Genomic DNA, 25079 nt, shown 5'->3' on the forward strand with positions numbered 1-25079 from the left:
AAAGAAAATACAGCGCCTTTCACGACCTCAGGACGTCCTAAAGCGCTTTACAGCCAATGAAGTACTTTTGAAGTGTAGTCACTGTTGTAATGTAGGAAATGTGGCAGCCAATTTGCGCACAGCAAGCTCCCACAAACAACACTGCGATGATGACCAGATAATCTGTTTTTATTTAGTGATGTTAATTGAGGGATAAAAATTGTCCAGGACACCGGGGAGAACTCCCCTGCTCTTCGAAATAGAGCCGTGGGATGCTTTACATCCACCTGAGAGAGCAGATGGGGCCTCGGTGTAACATCTCATCCGAAGGACGGCGTTAATGTGCATAGGTCCCTGAAGGTGGCGGGACATATTGAGAGAGTAGTTAGCAAAGCATGTGGGATCTTGGGCTTCATAAATAGAGGTATTGAGTACAAAAGTAGAGAAGTTATGTGGAACCTTTATAAAGCGCTGGTTAGGCCACAACTGGAGTATTGTGTCCAGTTCTGGTTACCACACTTTAGGAAGGAGATGAAGGCCCTTGAGAGGGTGCAGAGGAGATTTACCAGAATGGTTCTGGGGATGGGGGATCTTAGCTACAAGGACAGGTTGGAGAAGCTGGATTTGTTTTCATTAGAGCAAAGGAGGTTGAGGGGTGATTTGATAGAGGTGTACAAGATTATGATGGGTTTGGATAGGCTAGACGGGGAAAGGCTGTTCCCACTGGTTGATGGTACAAGGACTAGGGGACACAGATTTAAGGTTTTGGGCAAGAGATACAGGGGGGATGTGAGAAAAAACTTTTTTACACAGCGAGTGGTGAGGACCTGGAACTCGCTGCCAACGGAGGTGGTGGAAGCGGAGACACTCAACTCAATGCTGTCAAGGGGAGACTGGATAGGCACTTGAGGGAAATAAACTTGCAGGGCTACGGGGATAGAGCGGGGGAATGGGACTGACTGGATTGCTCTACAGAGAGCCAGCATGGACTCGATGGGCCGAATGGCCTCCTTCTGTGCCGTTATGACTCTATGACCTCCGACAGTGCAGCACTCCCTCAGTACTGCCCTAGTTTATATGCTCAAGTCTCTGGAGTGGGACTTGAACCCACAACCTTTAGGGAAGGAAATCTGCTGTCCTTACCTGGTCTGGCCTATATGTGACTCCAGACCCACAGCAATGTGCTCGACTCTTAACTGCCCTCTGAAATGGCCTAGCCAGCCACTCAGTTGTAACAAACTGCTATGAAATACAATAATAAGAATGAAACCGGGCGGACCACCCGGCATCGACCTCAGCACCGGCTACAGACATGGCAACGGCACACCCAGCCCAGTCGACCCTGCAAAATCCTCTTCACCAACATCTGGGGACGTGTGCCAAAATTGGGAGAGCTGTCCCACAGACTAGTCAAGCAACAGCCTGACAGTCATACTCACAGAATCATACCTTTCAGCCAATGTCCCAAACTCCTCCATCACCATCCCTGGGTATGTCCTGTCCCACCGGCAGGACACACCCACCACGGGTGGCGCCATAGTGGTATACAGTCGGGAAGGAGTGGCCCTGGGAGTCCTTAACATTGACTCCAAACCCCATGAAATCTCATAGCTTCAGGTCAAGCATGGGCAAGGAAACCTCCTGCTGATTACCACCTACCACCCTCCCTCAGCTGATGAATCAGTACTCCTCCATGTTGAACACCACTTGAAAGAAGCACTGAGAGTAGCAAGGGCACAGAATGTACTCTGGGTGGGGGACTTCAATGTCCATCACCAAGAGTGGCTCGGTAGCACCACTACTGCCGAGCTCGCAGAGTCCTGAAGGACATAGCTGCCAGTCTGGGCCTGCGACAGGTGGTGAGAGAACCAACACGAGGGAAAACGTACTTGACCTCATCCTCACCAATCTACCTGTCGCAGATGCATCTGTCCATGACAGTATTGGTAGCAGTGACCACCACACAGTCATTGTGGAGATGAAGTCCCGTCTTCACACTGAGGACACCCTCCATTGCGTTGTGTGGCACTACCACCGTGCTAAATGGGATAATTCAGAACAGATCTAGCAGCTCAAAACTGGGCATCCATGAGGTGCTGTGGGCCATCAGCAGCAGCAGAATTGTATTCCACCGCAATCTGTAATCTCATGGCCCGGCATATCCCTCACTCTACCATTACCACCAAGCCAGGGGACCAACCCTGGTTCAATAAGGAGTGTAGAAGAGCATGCCAGGAGCAGCACCAGGCATACCTAAAAATGAGGTGCCAACCTGGGGAAGCTGCAACACAGGACTACATGCATGCTAAAAAGTGGAAACAGCATAGACAGGGCTAAGCGATCCCACAATCAACAGATCAGATCAAAGCTCTGCAGTCCTGCCACATCCAGTCGTGAATGGTGATGGGCCATTAAACAACTAACGGGAGGAGGAGGCTCCATGAATATTCCCATCCTCAATGATGGTGGAGCCCAGCACGTGAGTGCAAAAGACAAGGCTGAAGCGTTTGCAACCATCTTCAGCCAGAAGTGCCGAGTGGATGATCCATATCGGCCTACTCCCGAGGTCCCCACCATCATAGAAGCCAGTCTTCAGCCAATTTGACTCACTCCACGTGATATCAAGAAACGGCTGAGCATACTGGATACAGCAAAGGCTATGGGCCTTGACAATATCCCGGCTATCGTGCTGAAGATTTGTGCTCCAGTACAAGCCGCGCCTCTAGCCAAGCTGTTCCAGGACAGCTACAACACTGGCATCTATCCAACAATGTGGAAAACTGCCCAGGTATGTCCTGTCCACAAAAAGCAAGACAAATCCAATCCGGCCAATTACCGACCCATCAGTCTACTCTCAATCATCAGCAAAGTGATGGAAAGTGTCATCGACAGTGCTATGAAGTGGCACTTACTCAGCAATAACCTGCTCACTGATGCCCAGTTTCGGTTCCGCCAAGACCACTCGGCTCCCGACCTCATTACAGCCTTGGTCCAAACATGGACAAAGGAGCTGAAGTCCAGAGGTGAGGTGAAAGTGGCTGCCCTCGACATCAAGGCAGCATTTGACCGAGTGTGGCATCAAGGAGCTCTAGTAAAACGGGAAATCGAGGGGGACAACGCTCCACTGGCTGGAGTCATACCTAGCACAAAGGATGATGTTTGTGGTGGTTGAAGGCCAATCATCACAGCCCCAGGATATCGCTACAGGAGTTCCTCAGGGCAGTGTCCTAGGCCCGACCATCTTCAGCTGCTTCAGCAATGACCTTCCCTCCAACATAAGGTCAGAAATGGGGATGTTCGCTGATGACTTCAGATAGTGAAGCAGTCCATGCCCGCATGCAACAAGACCTGGATGATGTTCAGGCTTGGACTGATAAGTGGCAGGTAACATTCGCGCCACACAAGTGCCAGGCAATGACTATCTCCAATAAGCGAGAGTCTAACCACCTCCCCTTGACATTCAACAGCATTACCATCGCCGAATCCCCCACCATCAACATCCTGGGGGTCACCATTGACCAGAAACTTAACTGAACCAGCCATATAAATACTGTGGCAACAAGAGCAGGTCAGAGGCTAGGTATTCTGCGGCGAGTGTCTCACCTCCTGACTCACCAAAGCCTTTCTACCATCTACAAGGCACAAGTCAGGAGTGTGAAAGACTGAAGGATGTTGGAGTTCTACAGTTTTGAGGTCCATGGAATCAAGGGATATGGGGATAGTGCAGGAAAGTGGAGTTGAGGTTGAAGATCAGCCATGATCTTACTGAATGGCAGAGCAGGCTCGAAGGGCCGAATGGCCTACTCCTGCTCCTAATTCTTATGTTCTGTGATGGAATACTCTCCACTTGCCTGGATGAATGCAGCTCCAACACTCAAGAAGCTCGACAGCATCCAGGACAAAGCAGCCTGTTTGATTGGTACCCCATCCACCACCTTAAACATTCACTCCCTCCACCACCGGCGTTCCGTGGCTGCAGTGTGTACCATCTACAAGATGCACTGCAGCAACTAGCCAAGGCTTCTTCGGCAGCACCTCCCAAACCCGCGACCTCTACCACCTAGAAGGACAAGGGCAGCAGGCACATGGGAACACCACCATCTCCAAGTTCCCCTCGAAGTCACACACCAACCTGACTTGGAAGTATATCGCCGTTCCTTCATCGTCGCTGGATCAAAATCCTGGAACTCCCTTCCTAACAGCACTGTGGGAGTACCTTCACCACACGGACTGCAGCGGTTCAAGGCGGCGGCTCACCACCACCTTCTCAAGGGCAACTAGGGATGGGCAATAAATGCTGGCCTTGCCAGCGACGCCCACATCCCACAAACGAATAAAACAAATTTTTTAAAACACCTTCTGACTCAGAGGCGAGAGCGCTGCCTACTGAGCCACGGCTGACACTTTAGTTGTAGTAATGTTAGCTTTTAGCCTTTGTTAATTAAGGAAGGATAATACCACTTTAAAGTAGTAAGCACTGAATGTCTTAACCGAGACTGACCCTACAGCACTGGCTAGTTTTAATATGAATTAATCACCTGCTTAATGAAGGAACTTAATTAAAGGCGTGCCATTGCATACTGGCTCCTACGTTTCAGGGAGCTGTGATCAGTTTCCCATCCCTGGCAACTTCTTGGTGAATCTATGCCATACGCTCTCTGCGCCTTTAATGTCCAGGTGTGAAATCTTGACAGATCTGTGGTTCCCTCTCCTTTTATACCTCTTCAGCAAGAGAAAATAAAGGAGGATAACATCCACAGAACAACTGAAAAGGCAACACTGAACCCATGGGCCCATGTCCCATCACTCTGTGGCGCAGTGCTTCACTGAGAGAAACCTGCGAGACATGCCTGGGGACTGTGGCCTTTGACAAAGTTAGTGCTAGTGTTCGAATCACAGTTACTCACTGTGCAACATCCCCATCTTCTGGCAGAGAATTGGAATGACAGCATCAACAACAACAACAACTTGTATTTATAAAGCACCTTTAACGTAGTAAAACGTCCCAAGGTGCTTCGCGGGAGCGTTATCAAACAAAATTTGACACCGAGCCACATAAGGAGATATTAGGGCAGGTGACCAAAAGCTTGGTCAAAGAGGTAGGTTTTAAGGAGCGTCTTAAAGGAGGAGAGAGAGGTAGCAAGGCGGGGAGGTTTAGGCAGGGAATTCCAGAGCTTAGGGCCTCGGCAGCTGAAGGCACGGCCACCAATGGTTGAGCGATTATAATCAGGGATGCTCAAGAGGCCAGAATTAGAGGAGCGCAGATATCTTACGGGTTCCGAGGCTGGAGATTACAGAGATAGGGAAGGGCAAGGCCATGGAGGGATTTGAAAACAAGGATGAGAATTTTAAAATCAAAGCGTTGCTTCATATAGTCCCCATTTCATTCTAAGTCAATAGCAAGGAAGGCTTGCACTTATATAGCACCTTTCACGACCTTGTGACGTCCTAAAGCGCTTCACAGCCAATGAAGTACTTTTTGAAGCTCAGTCACTATTGTAATGTAGAAAACACAGCAACCAATTTGCGCACAGCAAGGTCCCCCAAACACAGTGCAATAATAATCTAGTTTTTTTTTTTTTTTTTTGTGATTTTGGTTGAAGGATAAATATTGGCCAGGACACCGAAAAGAACTCCCCTGCTCTTCTTCATAATACTGTAGTACCATGGGATCTTTTGCATTCACCCGAGATGGCAAACGGGGGCCTCAATTTAATGTCTGATCCAAAAGAGGGCACCTCTGGCAGTGCAGCACTCCCTCAGCACTGCACTGGAGTGTCAGCCTGGATTATGGGCTCAAGTCTCTGGAGTGGGATTTGAACCCACCATCTGCTGACTCAGAGGCGAGAGTGCTGCCCACCGAGCCACGGCTGACACTAAAATCAAAAGTTCTGTTTTTACCACCTTAGTCCTCATTTCCAGATTTTGTTTCAGCTTCCTTTAGGTAAATATCCCCCTTTTTCCCCGTGCCAGGCTGCCAGATAACCCCCCCCCCCCCCCATAGCTAGCTGCAAGGTGGCACCATGGACTGACCAGGTGTGAGTGCCCCCCACACTACCCCCAAAAGGCTGAGCATCCATTGCCAGCGTAAGTCCTACAGAGCAGAGAGTTTAGGGTTTGCTTGGCGCTGGTAAATAGGTACCTGGATTCAAACTGCTGACTACAACCACCTGTGGATTCGTGAGCTCTGCAGCTGAACCAGGCCTTTTCTTCACTTTCTCTGTTACCTTTCTCACACACACACACGAATCAAGACAGCGCCGTGGACACTGTGTTCTTTACCAGCGAGAACTTGTTGTCTCCTGCTGGAGCCATGTGCCCTCGGCTCCAGCCGCTGTGGAGGTAGTCTTCGTTTGTAGCCGTGAACGGCGGCGGAACGCTGGGATCCGGCTTAAACTTGCAGTGCTTCCGATCGGCTGCTCCTGTTTAAAAACATATCGCAATGTGAACGCACTTTTACTGGCAGAACTTGGCCTTTCAGTTGCTGTCTGGCTTTCTCCTTCGACCTTTCATATTCAAAGAATTAAACACAAAAAAGGTTCGGCTGTTGAAGGTTCCGTCCATTTTGACTCCTGTAATTCTACAAACACAAGGTGAAGATCGCTGCTGTGCTTTTGATAAGCAGAGGGCACAGATTTAAGGTGACTGGCAAAAGAACCAGAGGCGACATGAGGGGAAACATTTTTTACACAAGGAGTGGTTAGGATTTGGAACGCACTGCCTGATAGGGTGGTGGATACAGATTCAATAGTAGCCTTCAAAAGGGAATGAGATAAATACTTGAAGGAGAAAAAGTTGAAGGGATATGGGGAAAGAGCGGGGGAGTGGGACTAACTAGATTGCTCTACAAAAGAAATAACAACAGAAAACGCTGGAAAATCTCAGCAGGCCAGGGCAACACCCGTGGAGAGAGAAACAGGGTCAACGCTTCGGGTCGAAACCCTTCGTCAGAACTGAGAGAAAAGGGCAGGAAATGAAGCAGATTAAAAGGCAGTTTGGGGGCTGGGAAATGGGGGAGGGGATGAAAGAAGAGACATTAAGAGATATTCAAGGTGAGACGAGATAGTAATAGGACAGGTAACGAAACAAACAATGGCTCTGGATGAAGTGTGAAATGCGCTGGCAGAGTGAGAGACAGCTGCCATGTGGGAGAGAGAAAAAAAAGGAAAAGGCACAAACCAAAAGTGTGGATAAAAAATATAATATAATAGGGGCCGAGGTTATGATCTGAAATTGTTGCTCTACAAAAGAGCCGTGCAGACTCGATGGGCCCACTGGCCTCCTTCCGTGCTGTACTGATTTTATGATTCCAGGGGCGGCGGGGAGGATTTTGTGGTACGTGGAGTCAAGACTCTTTCCCCGCAAGGAAGGAGAGTTGGAGAGTTAACCTAGAGCATTTCTATGCACCCTTAGCACGATGGAGTAGAAGCCTAGAAGGAGCTGTCCTCTCCTTGCATGCAGGTGCAGCAGGCGGTTAAGAAGGCAAATGCTATGTTGGCCTTCGTAGCGAGAGGATTTGAGTACAGGAACGAGGATGTCTTGCTGTAGTTGTACAGGGCCTTGGTGAGACCACACCTTGAGTATTGTGTGCAGTTTTGGTCGCCTTATCTGAGGAAGGATGTTCTTGCCATGGAGGGAGTGCAGCGAAGATTCACCAGACTGATACCTGGGATGGCAGGAATGACGTATGAGGAGAGATTGGGTCGATTGGGCTTGTACTCGCTGGAGTTTAGAAGAATGAGAGGGGATCTCATCGAAACTTATAAAATTCTAACAGGACTAGACAGACTAGATGCAGGAAGGATGTTCCCGATGGTCAGGGAGTCCAGAACCAGGGGTCACAGTCTAAGGATAAGGGGTAAGCCATTTAGGACAGAGATGAAGAGGAATTTCTTCACCCAGAGAGTGGTGAATCTGTGGAATTCACTACCACAGAAAGCAGTAGAGGCCAATTCATTAAATATATTCAAGAAGGAGTTGGATACATTTCTTGGGGCTAAAGGGATCAAGGGCTATGGGGAGAAAGCAGGGACAGGGTACTGAATTTGGATGATCAGCCATGATCGCATTGAATGGCGGAGCAGGCTCGAGGGGCCAAATGGCCTACTCCTGCTCCTATCTTCTATGTTTCTGCTCTTTCGACCCTACCCGAATATGGTCTGTCCCCTTGGATTTTGTGCAAAGCTGCCCCCAGCTCAGGCCATGCATCAAGTGCTGGTGCACTGAAGTGATTTGATTTACAGATTAATAATTCAGCAGCAGATTTCCATTAATACCAATCAGGATATCAATCTCCAGTTTGTCAGCCAGGGTTCAATATGTTCGAGGTGGTTTAAATCTGGAGTAAATCACTCTTTACACTGCCGCATTTCCTGAGGTGTAAATTGTGAGTTTGCATCGCGTATATAAAGAGAGAGTATAAATAATGCAGCATCACTACCTTTCCCCAGTCTGTGAGCACTTGATGGGGTCTGCCAAGTGTCCATTCACTTTTCTCATTCTCTTCTATTGAATGTTTTAGTGTTTTTTTGACCTTTTAGGGAAAGCGATTCTGCAATTCCCGGGAGCTTGCAGCACATGTAAAGATGGATTACGTCCATCGGTTAGGAAATCAAAAACCAGACAATTACATAAAGAATAGAAAATGGGATTATAAAATCAGCCTGCGAGGGGCCTAATTCAGCCCAGCCAAGGGCCAAATGGCCTCCTCCTGTGTTAAAATGTCTGTGTACTTGGTTACGTCAGATGCAAAAAGGTTCCTCGGGTACTTAACTCCCTAGAGCTAGGTGCAAGGTGGCCTCATGGACTGCCCAGGTGTAACTCTGTCTGCAAATCCTCAACTGAAGATCCGATGAATATGGCTCAGTTTCATTCAATAGGCTTCCGTTGTGTTGTATTGACTTTAAGCTGGACAATATCGTATTAAAGGTGAACCTCGTATCGTATAAGGATATAGGGCGATGGCTTCTCCCTGCTCTATTCACTGGCACTGAAGTCGGCCCAGTTACATATAGCACCTCACCGCATCTCTCAGAATGTCCTAAAGTGCTTCACATCCAATGAGTTACTCTTGGGGGAAAAAAAATACTTCCGTTTATACGGCGCCTTTCACTGCCTCAGAATGTCCCAATGAAGTGCAGTCACTGTTGTGATGCAGGAAACACGGCAGCCAATTTGTGCACAGCAAGCTCCCACAAACAGCAATGTGATAATGGCCAGATAATCTGTTTTAGTGATGTTGGTTGAGGGATAAATATTAACCAGGACACCCGGGAGAACTCCCCTGCTCTTCTTCAAAATACAGGAAACTCTCGTTTAAATGGCACCTAATTATCCGGAATTCTCTAATAACCGGCAAAATTCAGGAGTAGGTTCAGGAACCCAAAGGTAAGTTTTACTGTATATTTGTAGCTGTGTAACCTGGGTTCTCGTACCTTTTGCCGTGTAACCATGGCTCCTGCACCTCTGGTTGTGTAACCGGGGCTCCAGTACCTGTGGCCGTGTAACCGGGGCTCCTGTACCTGTGGCCGTGTAACCGGGGCTCCTGTACCTGTGGCCGTGTAACCGGGGCTCCTGCACCTGTGGCCGTGTAACCGGGGCTCCTGCACCTGTGGCCGTGTAACCGGGGCTCCTGCACCTGTGGCCGTGTAACCGGGGCTCCTGCACCTGTGGCCGTGTAACCGGGGCTCCTGCACCTGTGGCCGTGTAACCGGGGCTCCTGCACCTGTGGCCGTGTAACCGGGGCTCCTGTACCTGTGGCCATGTAACCGGGGTTCCTGTACCTGTGGCCGTGTAACCGGGGCTCCTGCACCTGTGGCCGTGTAACCGGGTCCCCTGTACCTGTGGCCGTGTAACCGGGACTCCTGTACCTGTGGCCATGTAACCGGGGCTCCTGTACCTGTGGCCGTGTAACCGGGGCTCCAGTACCTGTGGCCGTGTAACCGGGGCTCCAGTACCTGTGGCCGTGTAACCGGGGCTCCTGCACCTGTGGCCATGTAACCGGGACTCCTGTACCTGTGGCCGTGTAACCGGGGCTCCTGTACCTGTGGCCATGTAACCGGGGTTCCAGTACCTGTGGCTGTGTAACCGGGGCTCCTGTACCTGTGGCCGTGTAACCGGGACTCCTGTACCTGTGGCCGTGTAACTGGGGCTCCTGCACCTGTGGCCGTGTAACCGGGGCTCCTGCACCTGTGGCCGTGTAACCGGGGCTCCTGCACCTGTGGCCGTGTAACCGGGGCTCCTGTACCTGTGGCCGTGTAACCGGGGCTCCTGTACCTGTGGTCGTGTAACCGGGACTCCAGTACCTGTGGCCGTGTAACCGGGGCTCCTGTACCTGTGGCCGTGTAACCGGGGCTCCAGTACCTGTGGCCGTGTAACCGGGACTCCTGTACCTGTGGCCATGTAACCGGGGCTCCTGTACCTGTGGCCGTGTAACCGGGGCTCCAGTACCTGTGGCCGTGTAACCGGGGCTCCAGTACCTGTGGCCGTGTAACCGGGGCTCCAGTACCTGTGGCCGTGTAACCGGGGCTCCTGTACCTGTGGCCGTGTAACCGGGGCTCTAGTACCTGTGGCCGTGTAACCGGGGCTCCAGTACCTGTGGCCGTGTAACCGGGGCTCCAGTACCTGTGGCCGTGTAACCGGGGCTCCAGTACCTGTGGCCGTGTAACCGGGGCTCCTGTACCTGTGGCCGTGCAACCGGGGCTCCAGTACCTGTGGCCGTGTAACCGCGGCTCCTGTACCTGTGGCCGTGTAACTGGGACTCCTGGATCTGTGGCCGTGTAACCGGGGCTCCAGTACCTGTGGCCGTGTAACCGGGGCTCCTGTACCTGTGGCCGTGTAACCGGGGCTCCAGTACCTGTGGCCGTGTAACCGCGGCTCCTGTACCTGTGGCCGTGTAACCGGGACTCCTGGATCTGTGGCCGTGTAACCGGGGCTCCAGTACCTGTGGCCGTGTAACCGGGGCTCCAGTACCTGTGGCCGTGTAACCGCGGCTCCAGTACCTGTGGCCGTGTAACCGCGGCTCCTGTACCTGTGGCCGTGTAACTGGGACTCCTGGATCTGTGGCCGTGTAACCGGGGCTCTCGTACCTTGGTAGGTATACCTCTCTCTTATCTGGAATTTTTAATCAACCGGCACCATCCCGGTCCTGTAGGTGTCGGATACGAAAGATTTTCCTGTAGTGCCATGGGATCTTTGACATCCACCCGAGGGGGCCTCGGTTTAACATCTCATCCGAAAAACTGCACCTCCGACAGTGCAGCACTCCCTCAGCACCGCACTGGAGTGTCAGTCCAGTTTTTTTGTGCTCAAGTCTCTGGAGTGGGACTTGAACCCACAACCTTCTGACTCAGAGACAAGGGTGCTACCAACTGAGCCATCGCTGACACAGTCAGTCACTGAGGTGCAGTCATTGACCAATAGCAGTGTGTGCAGTGTAGTGTCACCACCATCACTGAATCTCCATCATCTCTAATGAAGGACCATTTTTAGATAATCAAAAGGGAGGGTAAATGTTTGTTCCAGTGAAGATGAGGGATGGAACACCCCCATTCTGTGCACCCACCTATCCGATCTCCCAGGTCAGGCACAGCATGGATTAGATACAAAGTAAAATTCTCTCTGCACCAAAGAGCCTTAACCCCAATCTCAGAGGAACCACTCGCCCTGGTCAGAGTGAATCGAAATGACATTTTGATTTCCCACACCAGCTGTCCCTGTGGCTACACTGAGTGACATTGCCTACTTAATGTTGATTTATGCATAGGTTGAAGCTGCAACCCCAGCCCATTACCTTCAAATCATGATCGCAGAAGTAAAGGAGAGTGTCAACTCGCGACCATCCAGACCCTGGCCACATGCACGCACACATGGAAGGCCATTTTCCTATAGAATGCAGTGAAACAAAACCACAAATCACTCCCCACCCCCATCGCTCCTGAAAGGAAGTACATTTTCGAAATTTGAGGATGACACCAAATTGGGGGCTGTAGTTGATAGAGGAGGATTGCGACAAAATACAGGAAGACATTAATAAACTTGCAGAATGGGCAAATGAACTTCAATATAGGTAAGTGTGAGGTAGCACATTTTGGTAGGAAGAATAAGGAGGCCACATACTGCTTGGAAAGTAAGTGGCTACATTACAACAGTGACTACACTTCAAAAAGTACTTCATTGGCTGTAACGTGCTTTGGGACATCCTTTTTAAAATTTGTTCCTGGGATGTGGGCGTCGCTGGCAAGGCCAGCATTTATTGCCCATCCCTACTTGCCCTCGAGAAGGTGGTGGTGAGCCTCCTTCTTGAACCGCTGCAGTCCGTGTGGTGAAGGTACTCCCACAGTGCTGCTAGGGAGGGAGCGCCAGGATTTTGATCCAGCGACAATGAAGGATCAGCAATGTATTTCCAAGTCACAATGGTGTGTGACTTGGAGGGGAACGTGGAGGTGGTGGTGTTCCCATGCGCCTGCTGATCTTGTCCTTCTAGGTGGAAGAGGCCGCGGGTTTGGAAGGTCGAGAAAGGCGCTGTATAAATACAAGTCTTTCTTTTCAACCACTCTCTGGGTAAAGAAGTTTCTCCTGAACTCCTTATTGGATTTCTTAGTAACTATCTTATATTGTAAGTTTTAAAACTGGAAGCAGCAAAGGGCTTGGAACATCTGTCCCATCTTTCAATTTGCCCACTTTGTCAAATGGTGTTTAGAACAATCTTTGAAAGGAACTTACAGTACAGGAGTAGGAGAACCATTACTTCCTGGTTTACAATGATACAAGGCAAAGAATGTCAAGAGGTCTGATTTTACAACATGTACCTTGCACTTTTTCTTTTGTAATATGCTCAAGAACCCATCTGGGAGTCCTCTTAGCCTGATCATACGATGAGACATGATTGGTGCAATAGCGAACCTTTGCGCCAATCACAGGCAAGCCGTACTTTTCCAGCTGGCTGTCCTTTACAGGTTCTACAGAGAAGAAGGAAAACAAAATCAGTCGTGAGCATCGGTCGCAGAAACAAGACAGGCAAAAAAATAACATATTTTAAACAATGGGTCAATCAGTGAGCCTTCGATAACTAGAGCAGCTTCAGCATTGCTCAGACACCAGTGGAATATAAACAAGGTAGTGGACTTCATAATAAGAGTAATGACACTAAACAGTTTGCACTGATAGCGCAGCCTCTTTAATTATGTATCAACACACACGTAGTGCAGTGTGATTTGAGTGCAAAGATGCCTGCATTTGTCAAGTGGTAGGAGACCGCCTCTAGGAAGCTGCCCCACATTGGCGGCAGTTAAGTTTCAGCCCGGTGCCAAACCGAGCCGGGGGCTGAGCTCTCCAAGGCCAGACAATGAAAAGGGGACAGGCTGCGGAAATCAGGTCTATCAATCCCACATCACCATCAACCATGGCAGATGGAATACAATACTGGAAAGTGTGAGGTTATGCACTTTGGCAGGAAAAATCGTAGAGCAAGTTATTATCTTAATGGCAAGAAACTGGAAAGTACTGACGTACAAAGGGATCTGGGGGTCCTGGTGCACGAAACTCAAAAGGTTAGTATGCAGGTGCAGTAAGTGATTAAGAAGGCCAATGGAATGTTGGCTTTCATTGCTAGGGGGATAGAATATAAAAATAGGGAGGTATTGTTTCAGTTGTACAAGGTATTGGTGAGACCGCACCTGGAATACTGCGTACAGTTTTGGTGTCCATACCTAAGAAAGGACATACTTGCTCTCGAGTCAGTACAAAGAAGGTTCACTCGGTTAATCCCGGGGATGAGGGGATGGACATATGAGGAGAGGTTGAGTAGATTGGGACTCTGCTCATTGGAGTTCAGAAGAATGAGAGGCGATCTTATTGAAACATATAAGATTGTGAAGGGGTTGGATCGGGTGGATGCGGGGAAGATGTTCCCGATGATGGGTGAAACTAGAACTAGGGGGCATAGTCTTAGAATAAGGGGCTGCTCTTTCAAAACTGAGATGAGGAGGAACTACTTCACTCAGAGGGTGGTAGGTGATATACCTATCAATTCGTCCAATAAAAAGCGACGAGTTAGGAACGTAACTAAAGGTTTTTATTGACTAAATAACAGAGCCCACCCTCGTGGGTGATCGGGTCCAACAAGGAGGGATACCAGCCAGTCGACTACCTTTATACCTGGGCAGGTAGGTGGAGCCATGGGCGGAGTCGGAGGTGGTCAGCCCAGGTATAACAGCGCGACAAGAGGCGACCTCGTATAGTGATACAACAGTGAGAACAGTGATAACAATACAACAGTGATAACTATAGTGTAACGATAGTGAACGATAAAAGTGGTTTACCACATTCACCCCTTGTTTAGATTTGAGTCCGGCGGGGTGAAGTGTACTACCAGTTCTGGTATGTCAGTCTGTCCGGAGGCCTCGTAAGCCTCTCCGATCGTCGCAGCGGCGGTGCTGCATTATCCGGTGTTAATGCTGGTGTCTGCGTGGTCGGCGAAGGCTCGTGGGGTTCTGGCATGCCGTCTACCTGGGCTGGAATTGGGGGGGTGGTGGGGGGGGGGGGTAAAGGTGGTGTCTCCGGAGTGCCCGAGGGTGCGAGGTCTCGTAAGGAGACAGTGTCCTCCCGCCCGTCTGGGTAAGCCACACGATAAAAGTGGTTTACCACAGTAGGTCCATGGAATATGCTGCCCCAAAAAGCTGTAGAAGCTACATCATTACATAAATTTAAAACAGAAATAGACAGTTTCCTAGAAGGGAATTAAGGGTTACGGGGAGCGGGCAGGAATTTGGACATGAGTCTAGGTTCGGATCGGACATGGCCCTGTGGGTAGCGGAGCGGGCCCAGGGGCCGTGTAGCCTGATCCTGCTCCTATTCCGTGTGTCTAATTCTGTTAGATTCAGGAGATGGTTCTGTGATAGTGGATTGACGGTTAGGATCAGATCAGCCATGATCTTATTGAATGGCGGAGCAGGCTCGAGGGGCCGATTGGCCTACTCCTGCTCCTATTTCTTATGTTCTTATATTCTTAACGGATTTGGCTCTCAATCTGGTATCTGTGGTCACTGAGGCCCCATGACTTTGCTTTTTTTCTTCTTCGTTTATTCATTCGGAAGCTGAATTCACTGCTAATTGGATTTGTGGGCAGTTAAAGAATAAGAACAACTTCTATTTATATCGCACCTTTAGCATAGTAAAACGTCCCATGGCTCTTCACAGGAATATTATAAAACAACATTTGAGAACGGGCCACATGAGGAGAAATGAGGGCAGGTGACCAAAGGCTTGGTCAAAGAGGTAGGTTTTAAGGAGCGTCTTAAAGGAGGAAAGAGAGGTAGCGAGGCGGAGAGGGTAAGGCAGGGAATTCCAGAGCTTAGGGCCCAGGCAACTGAAGGCACGGCCACCAATGGTGGAGCGATGAAAATCGGGAATGTGCAAAAGGTCAGAATTAGAGGAGCGCAGAGATCTTGGGGGGATTGTGGGACTGGAACAGATTACAGGGATAGGGAGCGGTGAGGCCATGGAGGGGTTAGAAAACTAGAATTTCTATAGCGCCTTTCACTACCTCAGGATGTCCCAAAGCACTTTACAGCCAATAAAGTATTTTTGAAGTGTAGTCACTGTTGTAATGTAGAAAATGTGGCAGCCAATTTGCGCACAGCAAGCTTCCACAAACAGCAATGTGACAATAACCAGATAATCTATTTTTGTTATGTTGGTTGAGGGATAAATATTGGCCAGGACACCGGGGATAACTCTCCTGCTCTTCTTCAAAATAGTGCCTTGGGATGTTTTACGTCCACCTGAGAGAGCAGACGGGGCCTCGGTTTAACGCCTCATCCGAAATATGGCACCTCCGACAGGGCAGCGCTCCCTCAGCACCGCACTGGAGTGTCAGCTTCGATTTTGTGCTCAGGTTTCTGGAGTGGGGCTTGAATCCACGGCCTTTTGACTCCGAGATGAGAGTGCTACCCACTGAACCATGGCTGACACCTTACGGCAGGCCAATCAATTGTCACTCATTCAGATTGAAACTCGCTCAATTTGGGTCAAAAATACCACCTATTTTTACTTATCGCACTCTTGGAACTAAATGATGAAACAGGTTTGCATCAGTCATTTTGAACTCTACTGTCTCCTCACTGTTGATGACAGTCCTGATGTACAGTGATTTTCTACTGCCAGAATTTACTTCAGTGTCATTCCCTGATTAAATACTGTATTTAGAATCGGCAAACCAGGGTGGGGGGAGTCTCAACACCTCAGGGACCAGGGTGCACGTGCCATCTCAGTGGCATTTTTTAAGGGGTCCGAGGCGGGTGGTTTGAGGTGTCTGAGAGGGCCGGAACGAGATGGTTCAGCTATATAGAAACCTAGAAGGGGGGGGGCGCGGAGGGAGGGTTTGAAATATCCCAGGGGTCAGGGAGTGGGAGTGAGGCGCTATTTCAAGGCCCAGGGTGCTCATGGGTCATGGCAGCGGTGAGCAGTTCAACTGCCCAAGGGGCATAAGCCGGGTGAACTGTCTGGGGCCCAAGGGGATGGCGGAGGGTGAAAGTATCTCAAGGGCCCAATGGGAGAAGTTCAATTATCTTAAGAGGCTCAAGAGCGTTGAATTATCTCAAGGACCCAAGGGTGCGGGAGATTAAATTATCTCAAGGACCCAAGGGTGTGGGAGAGATTAAATTATCTCAAGGACCCAAGGGTGTGGGAGAGATTAAATTATCTCAAGGACCCAAGGGTGCGGGAGAGATTAAATTATCTCAAGGACCCAAGGGTGCGGGAGAGATTAAATTATCTCAGGGACCCAAGGGTGCGGGAGAGATTAAATTATCTCAGGGACCCAAGGGTGCGGGAGAGATTAAATTATCTCAGGGACCCAAGGGTGTGGGAGAGATTAAATTATCTCAGGGACCCAAGGGTGCGGGAGAGATTAAATTATCTCAGGGACCCATGGGTGTGGGAGAGATTAAATTATCTCAAGGACCCAAGGGTGTGGGAGAGATTAAATTATCTCTGGGACCCAAGGGTGTGGGAGAGATTAAATTATCTCTGGGACCCAAGGGTGTGGGAGAGATTAAATTATCTCAGGGACCCAAGGGTGTGGGAGAGATTAAATTATCTCAAGGACCCAAGGGTGTGGGAGAGATTAAATTATCTCAAGGACCCAAGGGTGCGGGAGAGATTAAATTATCTCAAGGACCCAAGGGTGCGGGAGAGATTAAATTATCTCAGGGACCCAAGGGTGCGGGAGAGATTAAATTATCTCAGGGACCCAAGGGTGCGGGAGAGATTAAATTATCTCAGGGACCCAAGGGTGCGGGAGAGATTAAATTATCTCAAGGACCCAAGGGTGTGGGAGAGATTAAATTATCTCAGGGACCCAAGGGTGCGGGAGAGATTAAATTATCTCAGGGACCCAAGGGTGCGGGAGAGATTAAATTATCTCAGGGACCCAAGGGTGTGGGAGAGATTAAATTATCTCAGGGACCCAGGGGTGTGGGAGAGATTAAATTATCTCAGGGACCCGAGGGTGCGGGAGAGATTAAATTATCTCAAGGACCCAAGGGTGTGGGAGAGATTAAATTATCTCAGGGACCCAAGGGTGCGGGAGAGATTAAATTATCTCAGGGACCCAAGGGTGCGGGAGAGATTAAATTATCTCAGGGACCCAAGGGTGCGGGAGAGATTAAATTATCTCAGGGACCCAGGGGTGCGGGAGAGATTAAATTATCTCAAGGACCCAAGGGTGTGGGAGAGATTAAATTATCTCAAGGACCCAAGGGTGTGGGAGAGATTAAATTATCTCTGGGACCCAAGGGTGTGGGAGAGATTAAATTATCTCAAGGACCCAAGGGGGCGGGAGAGATTAAATTATCTCAGGGACCCAAGGGTGTGGGAGAGATTAAATTATCTCAAGGACCCAAGGGTGTGGGAGAGATTAAATTATCTCAAGGACCCAAGGGTGTGGGAGAGATTAAATTATCTCAAGGACCCAAGGGTGTGGGAGAGATTAAATTATCTCAGGGACCCAAGGGTGCGGGAGAGATTAAATTATCTCAGGGACCCAAGGGTGCGGGAGAGATTAAATTATCTCAAGGACACAAGGGTGCGGGAGAGATTAAATTATCTCAAGGACCCAAGGGTGCGGGAGAGATTAAATTATCTCAAGGACACAAGGGTGCGGGAGAGATTAAATTATCTCAGGGACCCAAGGGGGCGGGAGAGATTAAATTATCTCAGGGACCCAAGGGGGCGGGAGAGATTAAATTATCTCAGGGACCCAAGGGGGCGGGAGAGATTAAATTATCTCAAGGACCCAAGGGTGTGGGAGAGATTAAATTATCTCAAGGACCCAAGGGTGCGGGAGAGATTAAATTATCTCAGGGACCCAAGGGTGCGGGAGAGATTAAATTATCTCTGGGACCCAAGGGTGTGGGAGAGATTAAATTATCTCAAGGACCCAAGGGTGCGGGAGAGATTAAATTATCTCAGGGACACAAGGGTGTGGGAGAGATTAAATTATCTCAAGGACCCAAGGGTGCGGGAGAGATTAAATTATCTCAGGGACACAAGGGTGTGGGAGAGATTAAATTATCTCAAGGACCCAAGGGTGCGGGAGATTAAATTATCTCTGGGACCCAAGGGTGTGGGAGAGATTAAATTATCTCAAGGGCCCAAGGGTGTGGGAGAGATTAAATTATCTCAAGGACCCAAGGGGGCGGGAGAGATTAAATTATCTCAAGGACCCAAGGGTGTGGGAGAGATTAAATTATCTCAAGGACCCAAGGGTGTGGGAGAGATTAAATTATCTCAAGGACCCAAGGGTGCGGGAGAGATTAAATTATCTCAGGGACACAAGGGTGTGGGAGAGATTAAATTATCTCAAGGACCCAAGGGTGTGGGAGAGATTAAATTATCTCAAGGACCCAAGGGTGTGGGAGATTAAATTATCTCTGGGACCCAAGGGTGTGGGAGAGATTAAATTATCTCAAGGGCCCAAGGGTGTGGGAGAGATTAAATTATCTCAAGGACCCAAGGGGGCGGGAGAGATTAAATTATCTCAAGGACCCAAGGGTGTGGGAGAGATTAAATTATCTCAAGGACCCAAGGGGGCGGGAGAGATTAAATTATCTCAAGGACCCAAGGGTGTGGGAGAGATTAAATTATCTCAAGGACCCAAGGGTGTGGGAGAGATTAAATTATCTCAAGGACCCAAGGGTGTGGGAGAGATTAAATTATCTCAAGGACCCAAGGGTGCGGGAGAGATTAAATTATCTCAAGGACCCAAGGGTGTGGGAGAGATTAAATTATCTCAAGGACCCAAGGGTGTGGGAGAGATTAAATTATCTCAAGGACCCAAGGGGGCGGGAGAGATTAAATTATCTCAAGGACCCAAGGGTGTGGGAGAGATTAAATTATCTCAAGGACCCAAGGGTGCGGGAGAGATTAAATTATCTCAAGGACACAAGGGTGCGGGAGAGATTAAATTATCTCAAGGACCCAAGGGTGCGGGAGAGATTAAATTATCTCAAGGACCCAAGGGTGCGGGAGAGATTAAATTATCTCAGGGACCCAAGGGTGCGGGAGAGATTAAATTATCTCAGGGACACAAGGGTGTGGGAGAGATTAAATTATCTCAGGGACCCAAGGGTGTGGGAGAGATTAAATTATCTCAGGGACACAAGGGTGTGGGAGAGATTAAATTATCTCAAGGACCCAAGGGTGCGGGAGAGATTAAATTATCTCAAGGACCCAAGGGTGCGGGAGAGATTAAATTATCTCAAGGACCCAAGGGTGCGGGAGAGATTAAATTATCTCAGGGACCCAAGGGTGCGGGAGAGATTAAATTATCTCAGGGACCCAAGGGTGTGGGAGAGATTAAATTATCTCAAGGACCCAAGGGTGTGGGAGAGATTAAATTATCTCAAGGACCCAAGGGTGTGGGAGAGATTAAATTATCTCAGGGACCCAAGGGTGTGGGAGAGATTAAATTATCTCAAGGACCCAAGGGTGTGGGAGAGATTAAATTATCTCAGGGACCCAAGGGTGTGGGAGAGATTAAATTATCTCAAGGACCCAAGGGTGTGGGAGAGATTAAATTATCTCAGGGACCCAAGGGTGCGGGAGAGATTAAATTATCTCAGGGACCCAAGGGTGTGGGAGAGATTAAATTATCTCAGGGACCCAAGGGTGCGGGAGAGATTAAATTATCTCAGGGACCCAAGGGTGTGGGAGAGATTAAATTATCTCAAGGACCCAAGGGTGTGGGAGAGATTAAATTATCTCAGGGACACAAGGGTGCGGGAGAGATTAAATTATCTCAGGGACCCAAGGGTGTGGGAGAGATTAAATTATCTCAGGGACCCAAGGGTGCGGGAGAGATTAAATTATCTCAAGGACCCAAGGGTGCGGGAGAGATTAAATTATCTCAGGGACCCAAGGGTGCGGGAGAGATTAAATTATCTCAAGGACCCAAGGGTGCGGGAGAGATTAAATTATCTCAGGGACCCAAGGGTGTGGGAGAGATTAAATTATCTCAAGGACCCAAGGGTGCGGGAGAGATTAAATTATCTCAGGGACCCAAGGGTGTGGGAGAGATTAAATTATCTCAGGGACCCAAGGGTGCGGGAGAGATTAAATTATCTCAAGGACCCAAGGGTGTGGGAGAGATTAAATTATCTCAAGGACCCAAGGGTGTGGGAGAGATTAAATTATCTCAAGGACCCAAGGGTGTGGGAGAGATTAAATTATCTCAAGGACCCAAGGGTGCGGGAGATTAAATTATCTCAAGGACCCAAGGGTGTGGGAGAGATTAAATTATCTCAGGGACCCAAGGGTGCGGGAGAGATTAAATTATCTCAAGGACCCAAGGGTGTGGGAGAGATTAAATTATCTCAAGGACCCAAGGGTGTGGGAGAGATTAAATTATCTCAAGGACCCAAGGGTGTGGGAGAGATTAAATTATCTCAAGGACCCAAGGGTGTGGGAGAGATTAAATTATCTCAAGGACCCAAGGGTGTGGGAGAGATTAAATTATCTCAAGGACCCAAGGGTGTGGGAGAGATTAAATTATCTCAAGGACCCAAGGGTGTGGGAGAGATTAAATTATCTCAGGGACCCAAGGGTGTGGGAGAGATTAAATTATCTCAAGGACCCAAGGGTGTGGGAGAGATTAAATTATCTCAAGGACCCAAGGGTGCGGGAGAGATTAAATTATCTCAGGGACCCAAGGGTGCGGGAGAGATTAAATTATCTCAGGGACCCAAGGGTGTGGGAGAGATTAAATTATCTCAGGGACCCAAGGGTGTGGGAGAGATTAAATTATCTCAGGGACCCAAGGGTGTGGGAGAGATTAAATTATCTCAAGGACCCAAGGGTGTGGGAGAGATTAAATTATCTCAAGGACCCAAGGGTGCGGGAGAGATTAAATTATCTCAAGGACCCAAGGGTGTGGGAGAGATTAAATTATCTCAAGGACCCAAGGGTGCGGGAGAGATTAAATTATCTCAGGGACCCAAGGGTGTGGGAGAGATTAAATTATCTCTGGGACCCAAGGGTGCGGGAGAGATTAAATTATCTCAAGGACACAAGGGTGTGGGAGAGATTAAATTATCTCAAGGACCCAGGGGTGTGGGAGAGATTAAATTATCTCAGCGACCCAAGGGTGCGGGAGAGATTAAATTATCTCTGGGACCCAAGGGTGCGGGAGAGATTAAATTATCTCAAGGACCCAAGGGTGTGGGAGAGATTAAATTATCTCAAGGACCCAAGGGTGCGGGAGAGATTAAATTATCTCAAGGACCCAAGGGTGCGGGAGAGATTAAATTATCTCAAGGACCCAAGGGTGTGGGAGAGATTAAATTATCTCAAGGACCCAAGGGTGTGGGAGAGATTAAATTATCTCAGGGACCCAAGGGTGTGGGAGAGATTAAATTATCTCAAGGACCCAAGGGTGCGGGAGAGATTAAATTATCTCAAGGACCCAAGGGTGTGGGAGAGATTAAATTATCTCAGGGACCCAAGGGTGCGGGAGAGATTAAATTATCTCAGCGACCCAAGGGTGCGGGAGAGATTAAATTATCTCAGGGACCCAAGGGTGTGGGAGAGATTAAATTATCTCAGGGACCCAAGGGTGCGGGAGAGATTAAATTATCTCAAGGACCCAAGGGTGTGGGAGAGATTAAATTATCTCAAGGACCCAGGGGTGTGGGAGAGATTAAATTATCTCAGGGACCCAGGGGTGTGGGAGAGATTAAATTATCTCAAGGACCCAAGGGTGCGGGAGAGATTAAATTATCTCAAGGACCCAAGGGTGCGGGAGAGATTAAATTATCTCAGGGACCCAAGGGTGTGGGAGAGATTAAATTATCTCAAGGACCCAAGGGTGTGGGAGAGATTAAATTATCTCAAGGACCCAAGGGTGCGGGAGAGATTAAATTATCTCAAGGACCCAAGGGTGTGGGAGAGATTAAATTATCTCAGGGACCCAGGGGTGTGGGAGAGATTAAATTATCTCAAGGACCCAAGGGTGCGGGAGAGATTAAATTATCTCAAGGACCCAAGGGTGCGGGAGAGATTAAATTATCTCAGGGACCCAAGGGTGTGGGAGAGATTAAATTATCTCAAGGACCCAAGGGTGTGGGAGAGATTAAATTATCTCTGGGACCCAAGGGTGCGGGAGAGATTAAATTATCTCAAGGACCCAAGGGTGCGGGAGAGATTAAATTATCTCAAGGACCCAAGGGTGTGGGAGAGATTAAATTATCTCAGGGACCCAAGGGTGTGGGAGAGATTAAATTATCTCAAGGACCCAAGGGTGTGGGAGAGATTAAATTATCTCAAGGACCCAAGGGTGCGGGAGAGATTAAATTATCTCAAGGACCCAAGGGTGTGGGAGAGATTAAATTATCTCAAGGACCCAAGGGTGCGGGAGAGATTAAATTATCTCAAGGACCCAAGGGTGTGGGAGAGATTAAATTATCTCAAGGACCCAAGGGTGTGGGAGAGATTAAATTATCTCAGGGACCCAAGGGTGTGGGAGAGATTAAATTATCTCAAGGACCCAAGGGTGCGGGAGAGATTAAATTATCTCAAGGACCCAAGGGTGTGGGAGAGATTAAATTATCTCAGGGACCCAAGGGTGCGGGAGAGATTAAATTATCTCAGCGACCCAAGGGTGCGGGAGAGATTAAATTATCTCAGGGACCCAAGGGTGTGGGAGAGATTAAATTATCTCAGGGACCCAAGGGTGCGGGAGAGATTAAATTATCTCAAGGACCCAAGGGTGTGGGAGAGATTAAATTATCTCAAGGACCCAGGGGTGTGGGAGAGATTAAATTATCTCAGGGACCCAGGGGTGTGGGAGAGATTAAATTATCTCAAGGACCCAAGGGTGTGGGAGAGATTAAATTATCTCAGGGACCCAGGGGTGTGGGAGAGATTAAATTATCTCAAGGACCCAGGGGTGTGGGAGAGATTAAATTATCTCAGGGACCCAGGGGTGTGGGAGAGATTAAATTATCTCAAGGACCCAAGGGTGCGGGAGAGATTAAATTATCTCAGGGACCCAGGGGTGTGGGAGAGATTAAATTATCTCAAGGACCCAAGGGTGTGGGAGAGATTAAATTATCTCAAGGACCCAAGGGTGCGGGAGAGATTAAATTATCTCAAGGACCCAGGGGTGTGGGAGAGATTAAATTATCTCAGGGACCCTATTAAAGGATATTATGGGGTAGATGGAAAGAAACGATTTTCTCTGGTGGGGAAGAACAGAACATAACCTTCAACTTAGAGCTAGGCCGTTCAAGGGTGATGTCAGGAAGCAATTCTTCACACAAGAAGTGTGGATGGTGGAGGACAATTGGAGCTTTCAAGATTGCAATCGATAAAAGATTTCTTTTAGGTAACGGTATCAAGGGTTGTGGAGCAAAGGCGGGAAAATGGACTTAAGCTACCTATCAGCCATGATCTAATTGAATGACGGAATAGGCTTGAGGTGCTGATTGGCCTCCTCCTGTTCCCATGGGTGCAAGGGCTGGGTTGAATTATGGGTATTCCAGTGTCTTCAGCCACCCTCCTTTCCACACGCCCCCATATGCTACAGTTCAGGTTACTGGTCCATTTTGTTAACGGAGTGATTACTGACAATGCAGTCAGCTTGCATCACAGATGGCGTCGCACTGACTATTGACACTGCAATTTAGTGCTAGTGCTCAGTGTTAGGAAATAATCTCCTCCAGCCCTTCAACCCTCCGTGATCCCTGCGCTCTTCCAATTCTGGCCTCTTGAACATCCCCGATTTTAATCGCTCCACCATTGGTGGCCGTGCCTTCAGCTGCCTGGGCCCTAAGCTCTGGAATTCCCTCCCTAAACCTCTCTGTTCTCTCTTTCCTCATTTCGGATGCTCTTTAAAACCGACCTCTTTGACCGAGCTGTTGGCCACTTGTCCCGATACCTCTTTATGTGGCTCAGTGTTGTATTTTTGTTTGAAAACGCTCCTGTGAAGCGCCTTGGGTCAGCGTATTTTTTTTACAAAATATTTACAGCACAGAAACAGGCCATTCAGCCCCACAGGTCCATGCCCCCTCTTAACCCTACTTCACCCACACCCCATCAACAAATCCTTCTACAAAAGCAAAAGTACATTGGGGAGACCAAAAGCAGATTGGGCGACCGCTTTGTGGAACACCTCCATTCAGTCCGTAAGGGGGACCCCGAGCTTCCGGTGGCCTGTCACTTTAATTCTCCGCTCCACTCTGACCTCTCCGTCCTCAGACTCTTACACTGTTCCAATGAAGCTCAACATAAGCTCGAGGAACAGCACCTCATCTTTCAATTAGGCACTTTACAGCCTTCTGGACTCAACATTGAGTTCAACAATTTCAGACCATAACCTCGGCCCCTACCTTTCTTTTACATTTTTTCTCTCTCTCTCACATGGCAGCTGTCGATCTTTCAGCCATCGCCATTTACACTTCATCTAGAGTCATCTTTTGTTTCTTAACTTGTCCCATTACCATCTCCTTTTGCCTTGCACCATCATCCCTTTTGTCTCTTAATCTCTCCTGCCCTCCATCCTATCACAGACCTTCCCTTTTGTTCTTTCCTCCCCTCCCCCAATT

At 48.9% G+C, this 25079-nt stretch overlaps 1 protein-coding gene across 1 annotated transcript in view; it reads right to left on the reverse strand.

The window, feature by feature from the left end:
• LOC147116971 (nuclease EXOG, mitochondrial-like) overlaps nucleotides 1-25079 on the reverse strand; it is a 58397-nt gene that overhangs the window by 31016 nt on the left and 2302 nt on the right. Inside the window, exons 2-3 of the mRNA XM_085987472.1 lie at nucleotides 12789-12938; nucleotides 6262-6401 (exon numbers count right to left, since the gene is read on the reverse strand). Coding sequence (XP_085843598.1) covers nucleotides 6262-6401; nucleotides 12789-12938 — 290 coding nt within the window. The remainder of the gene's footprint in view (nucleotides 1-6261; nucleotides 6402-12788; nucleotides 12939-25079) is intronic.

The sequence above is a fragment of the Somniosus microcephalus genome, chromosome 5, assembly GCF_052327205.1.
Source record: "Somniosus microcephalus isolate GS21.2 chromosome 5, FLI_Smic_1.0, whole genome shotgun sequence".
NCBI classification, from domain to species: Eukaryota; Metazoa; Chordata; class Chondrichthyes; order Squaliformes; family Somniosidae; genus Somniosus; species Somniosus microcephalus.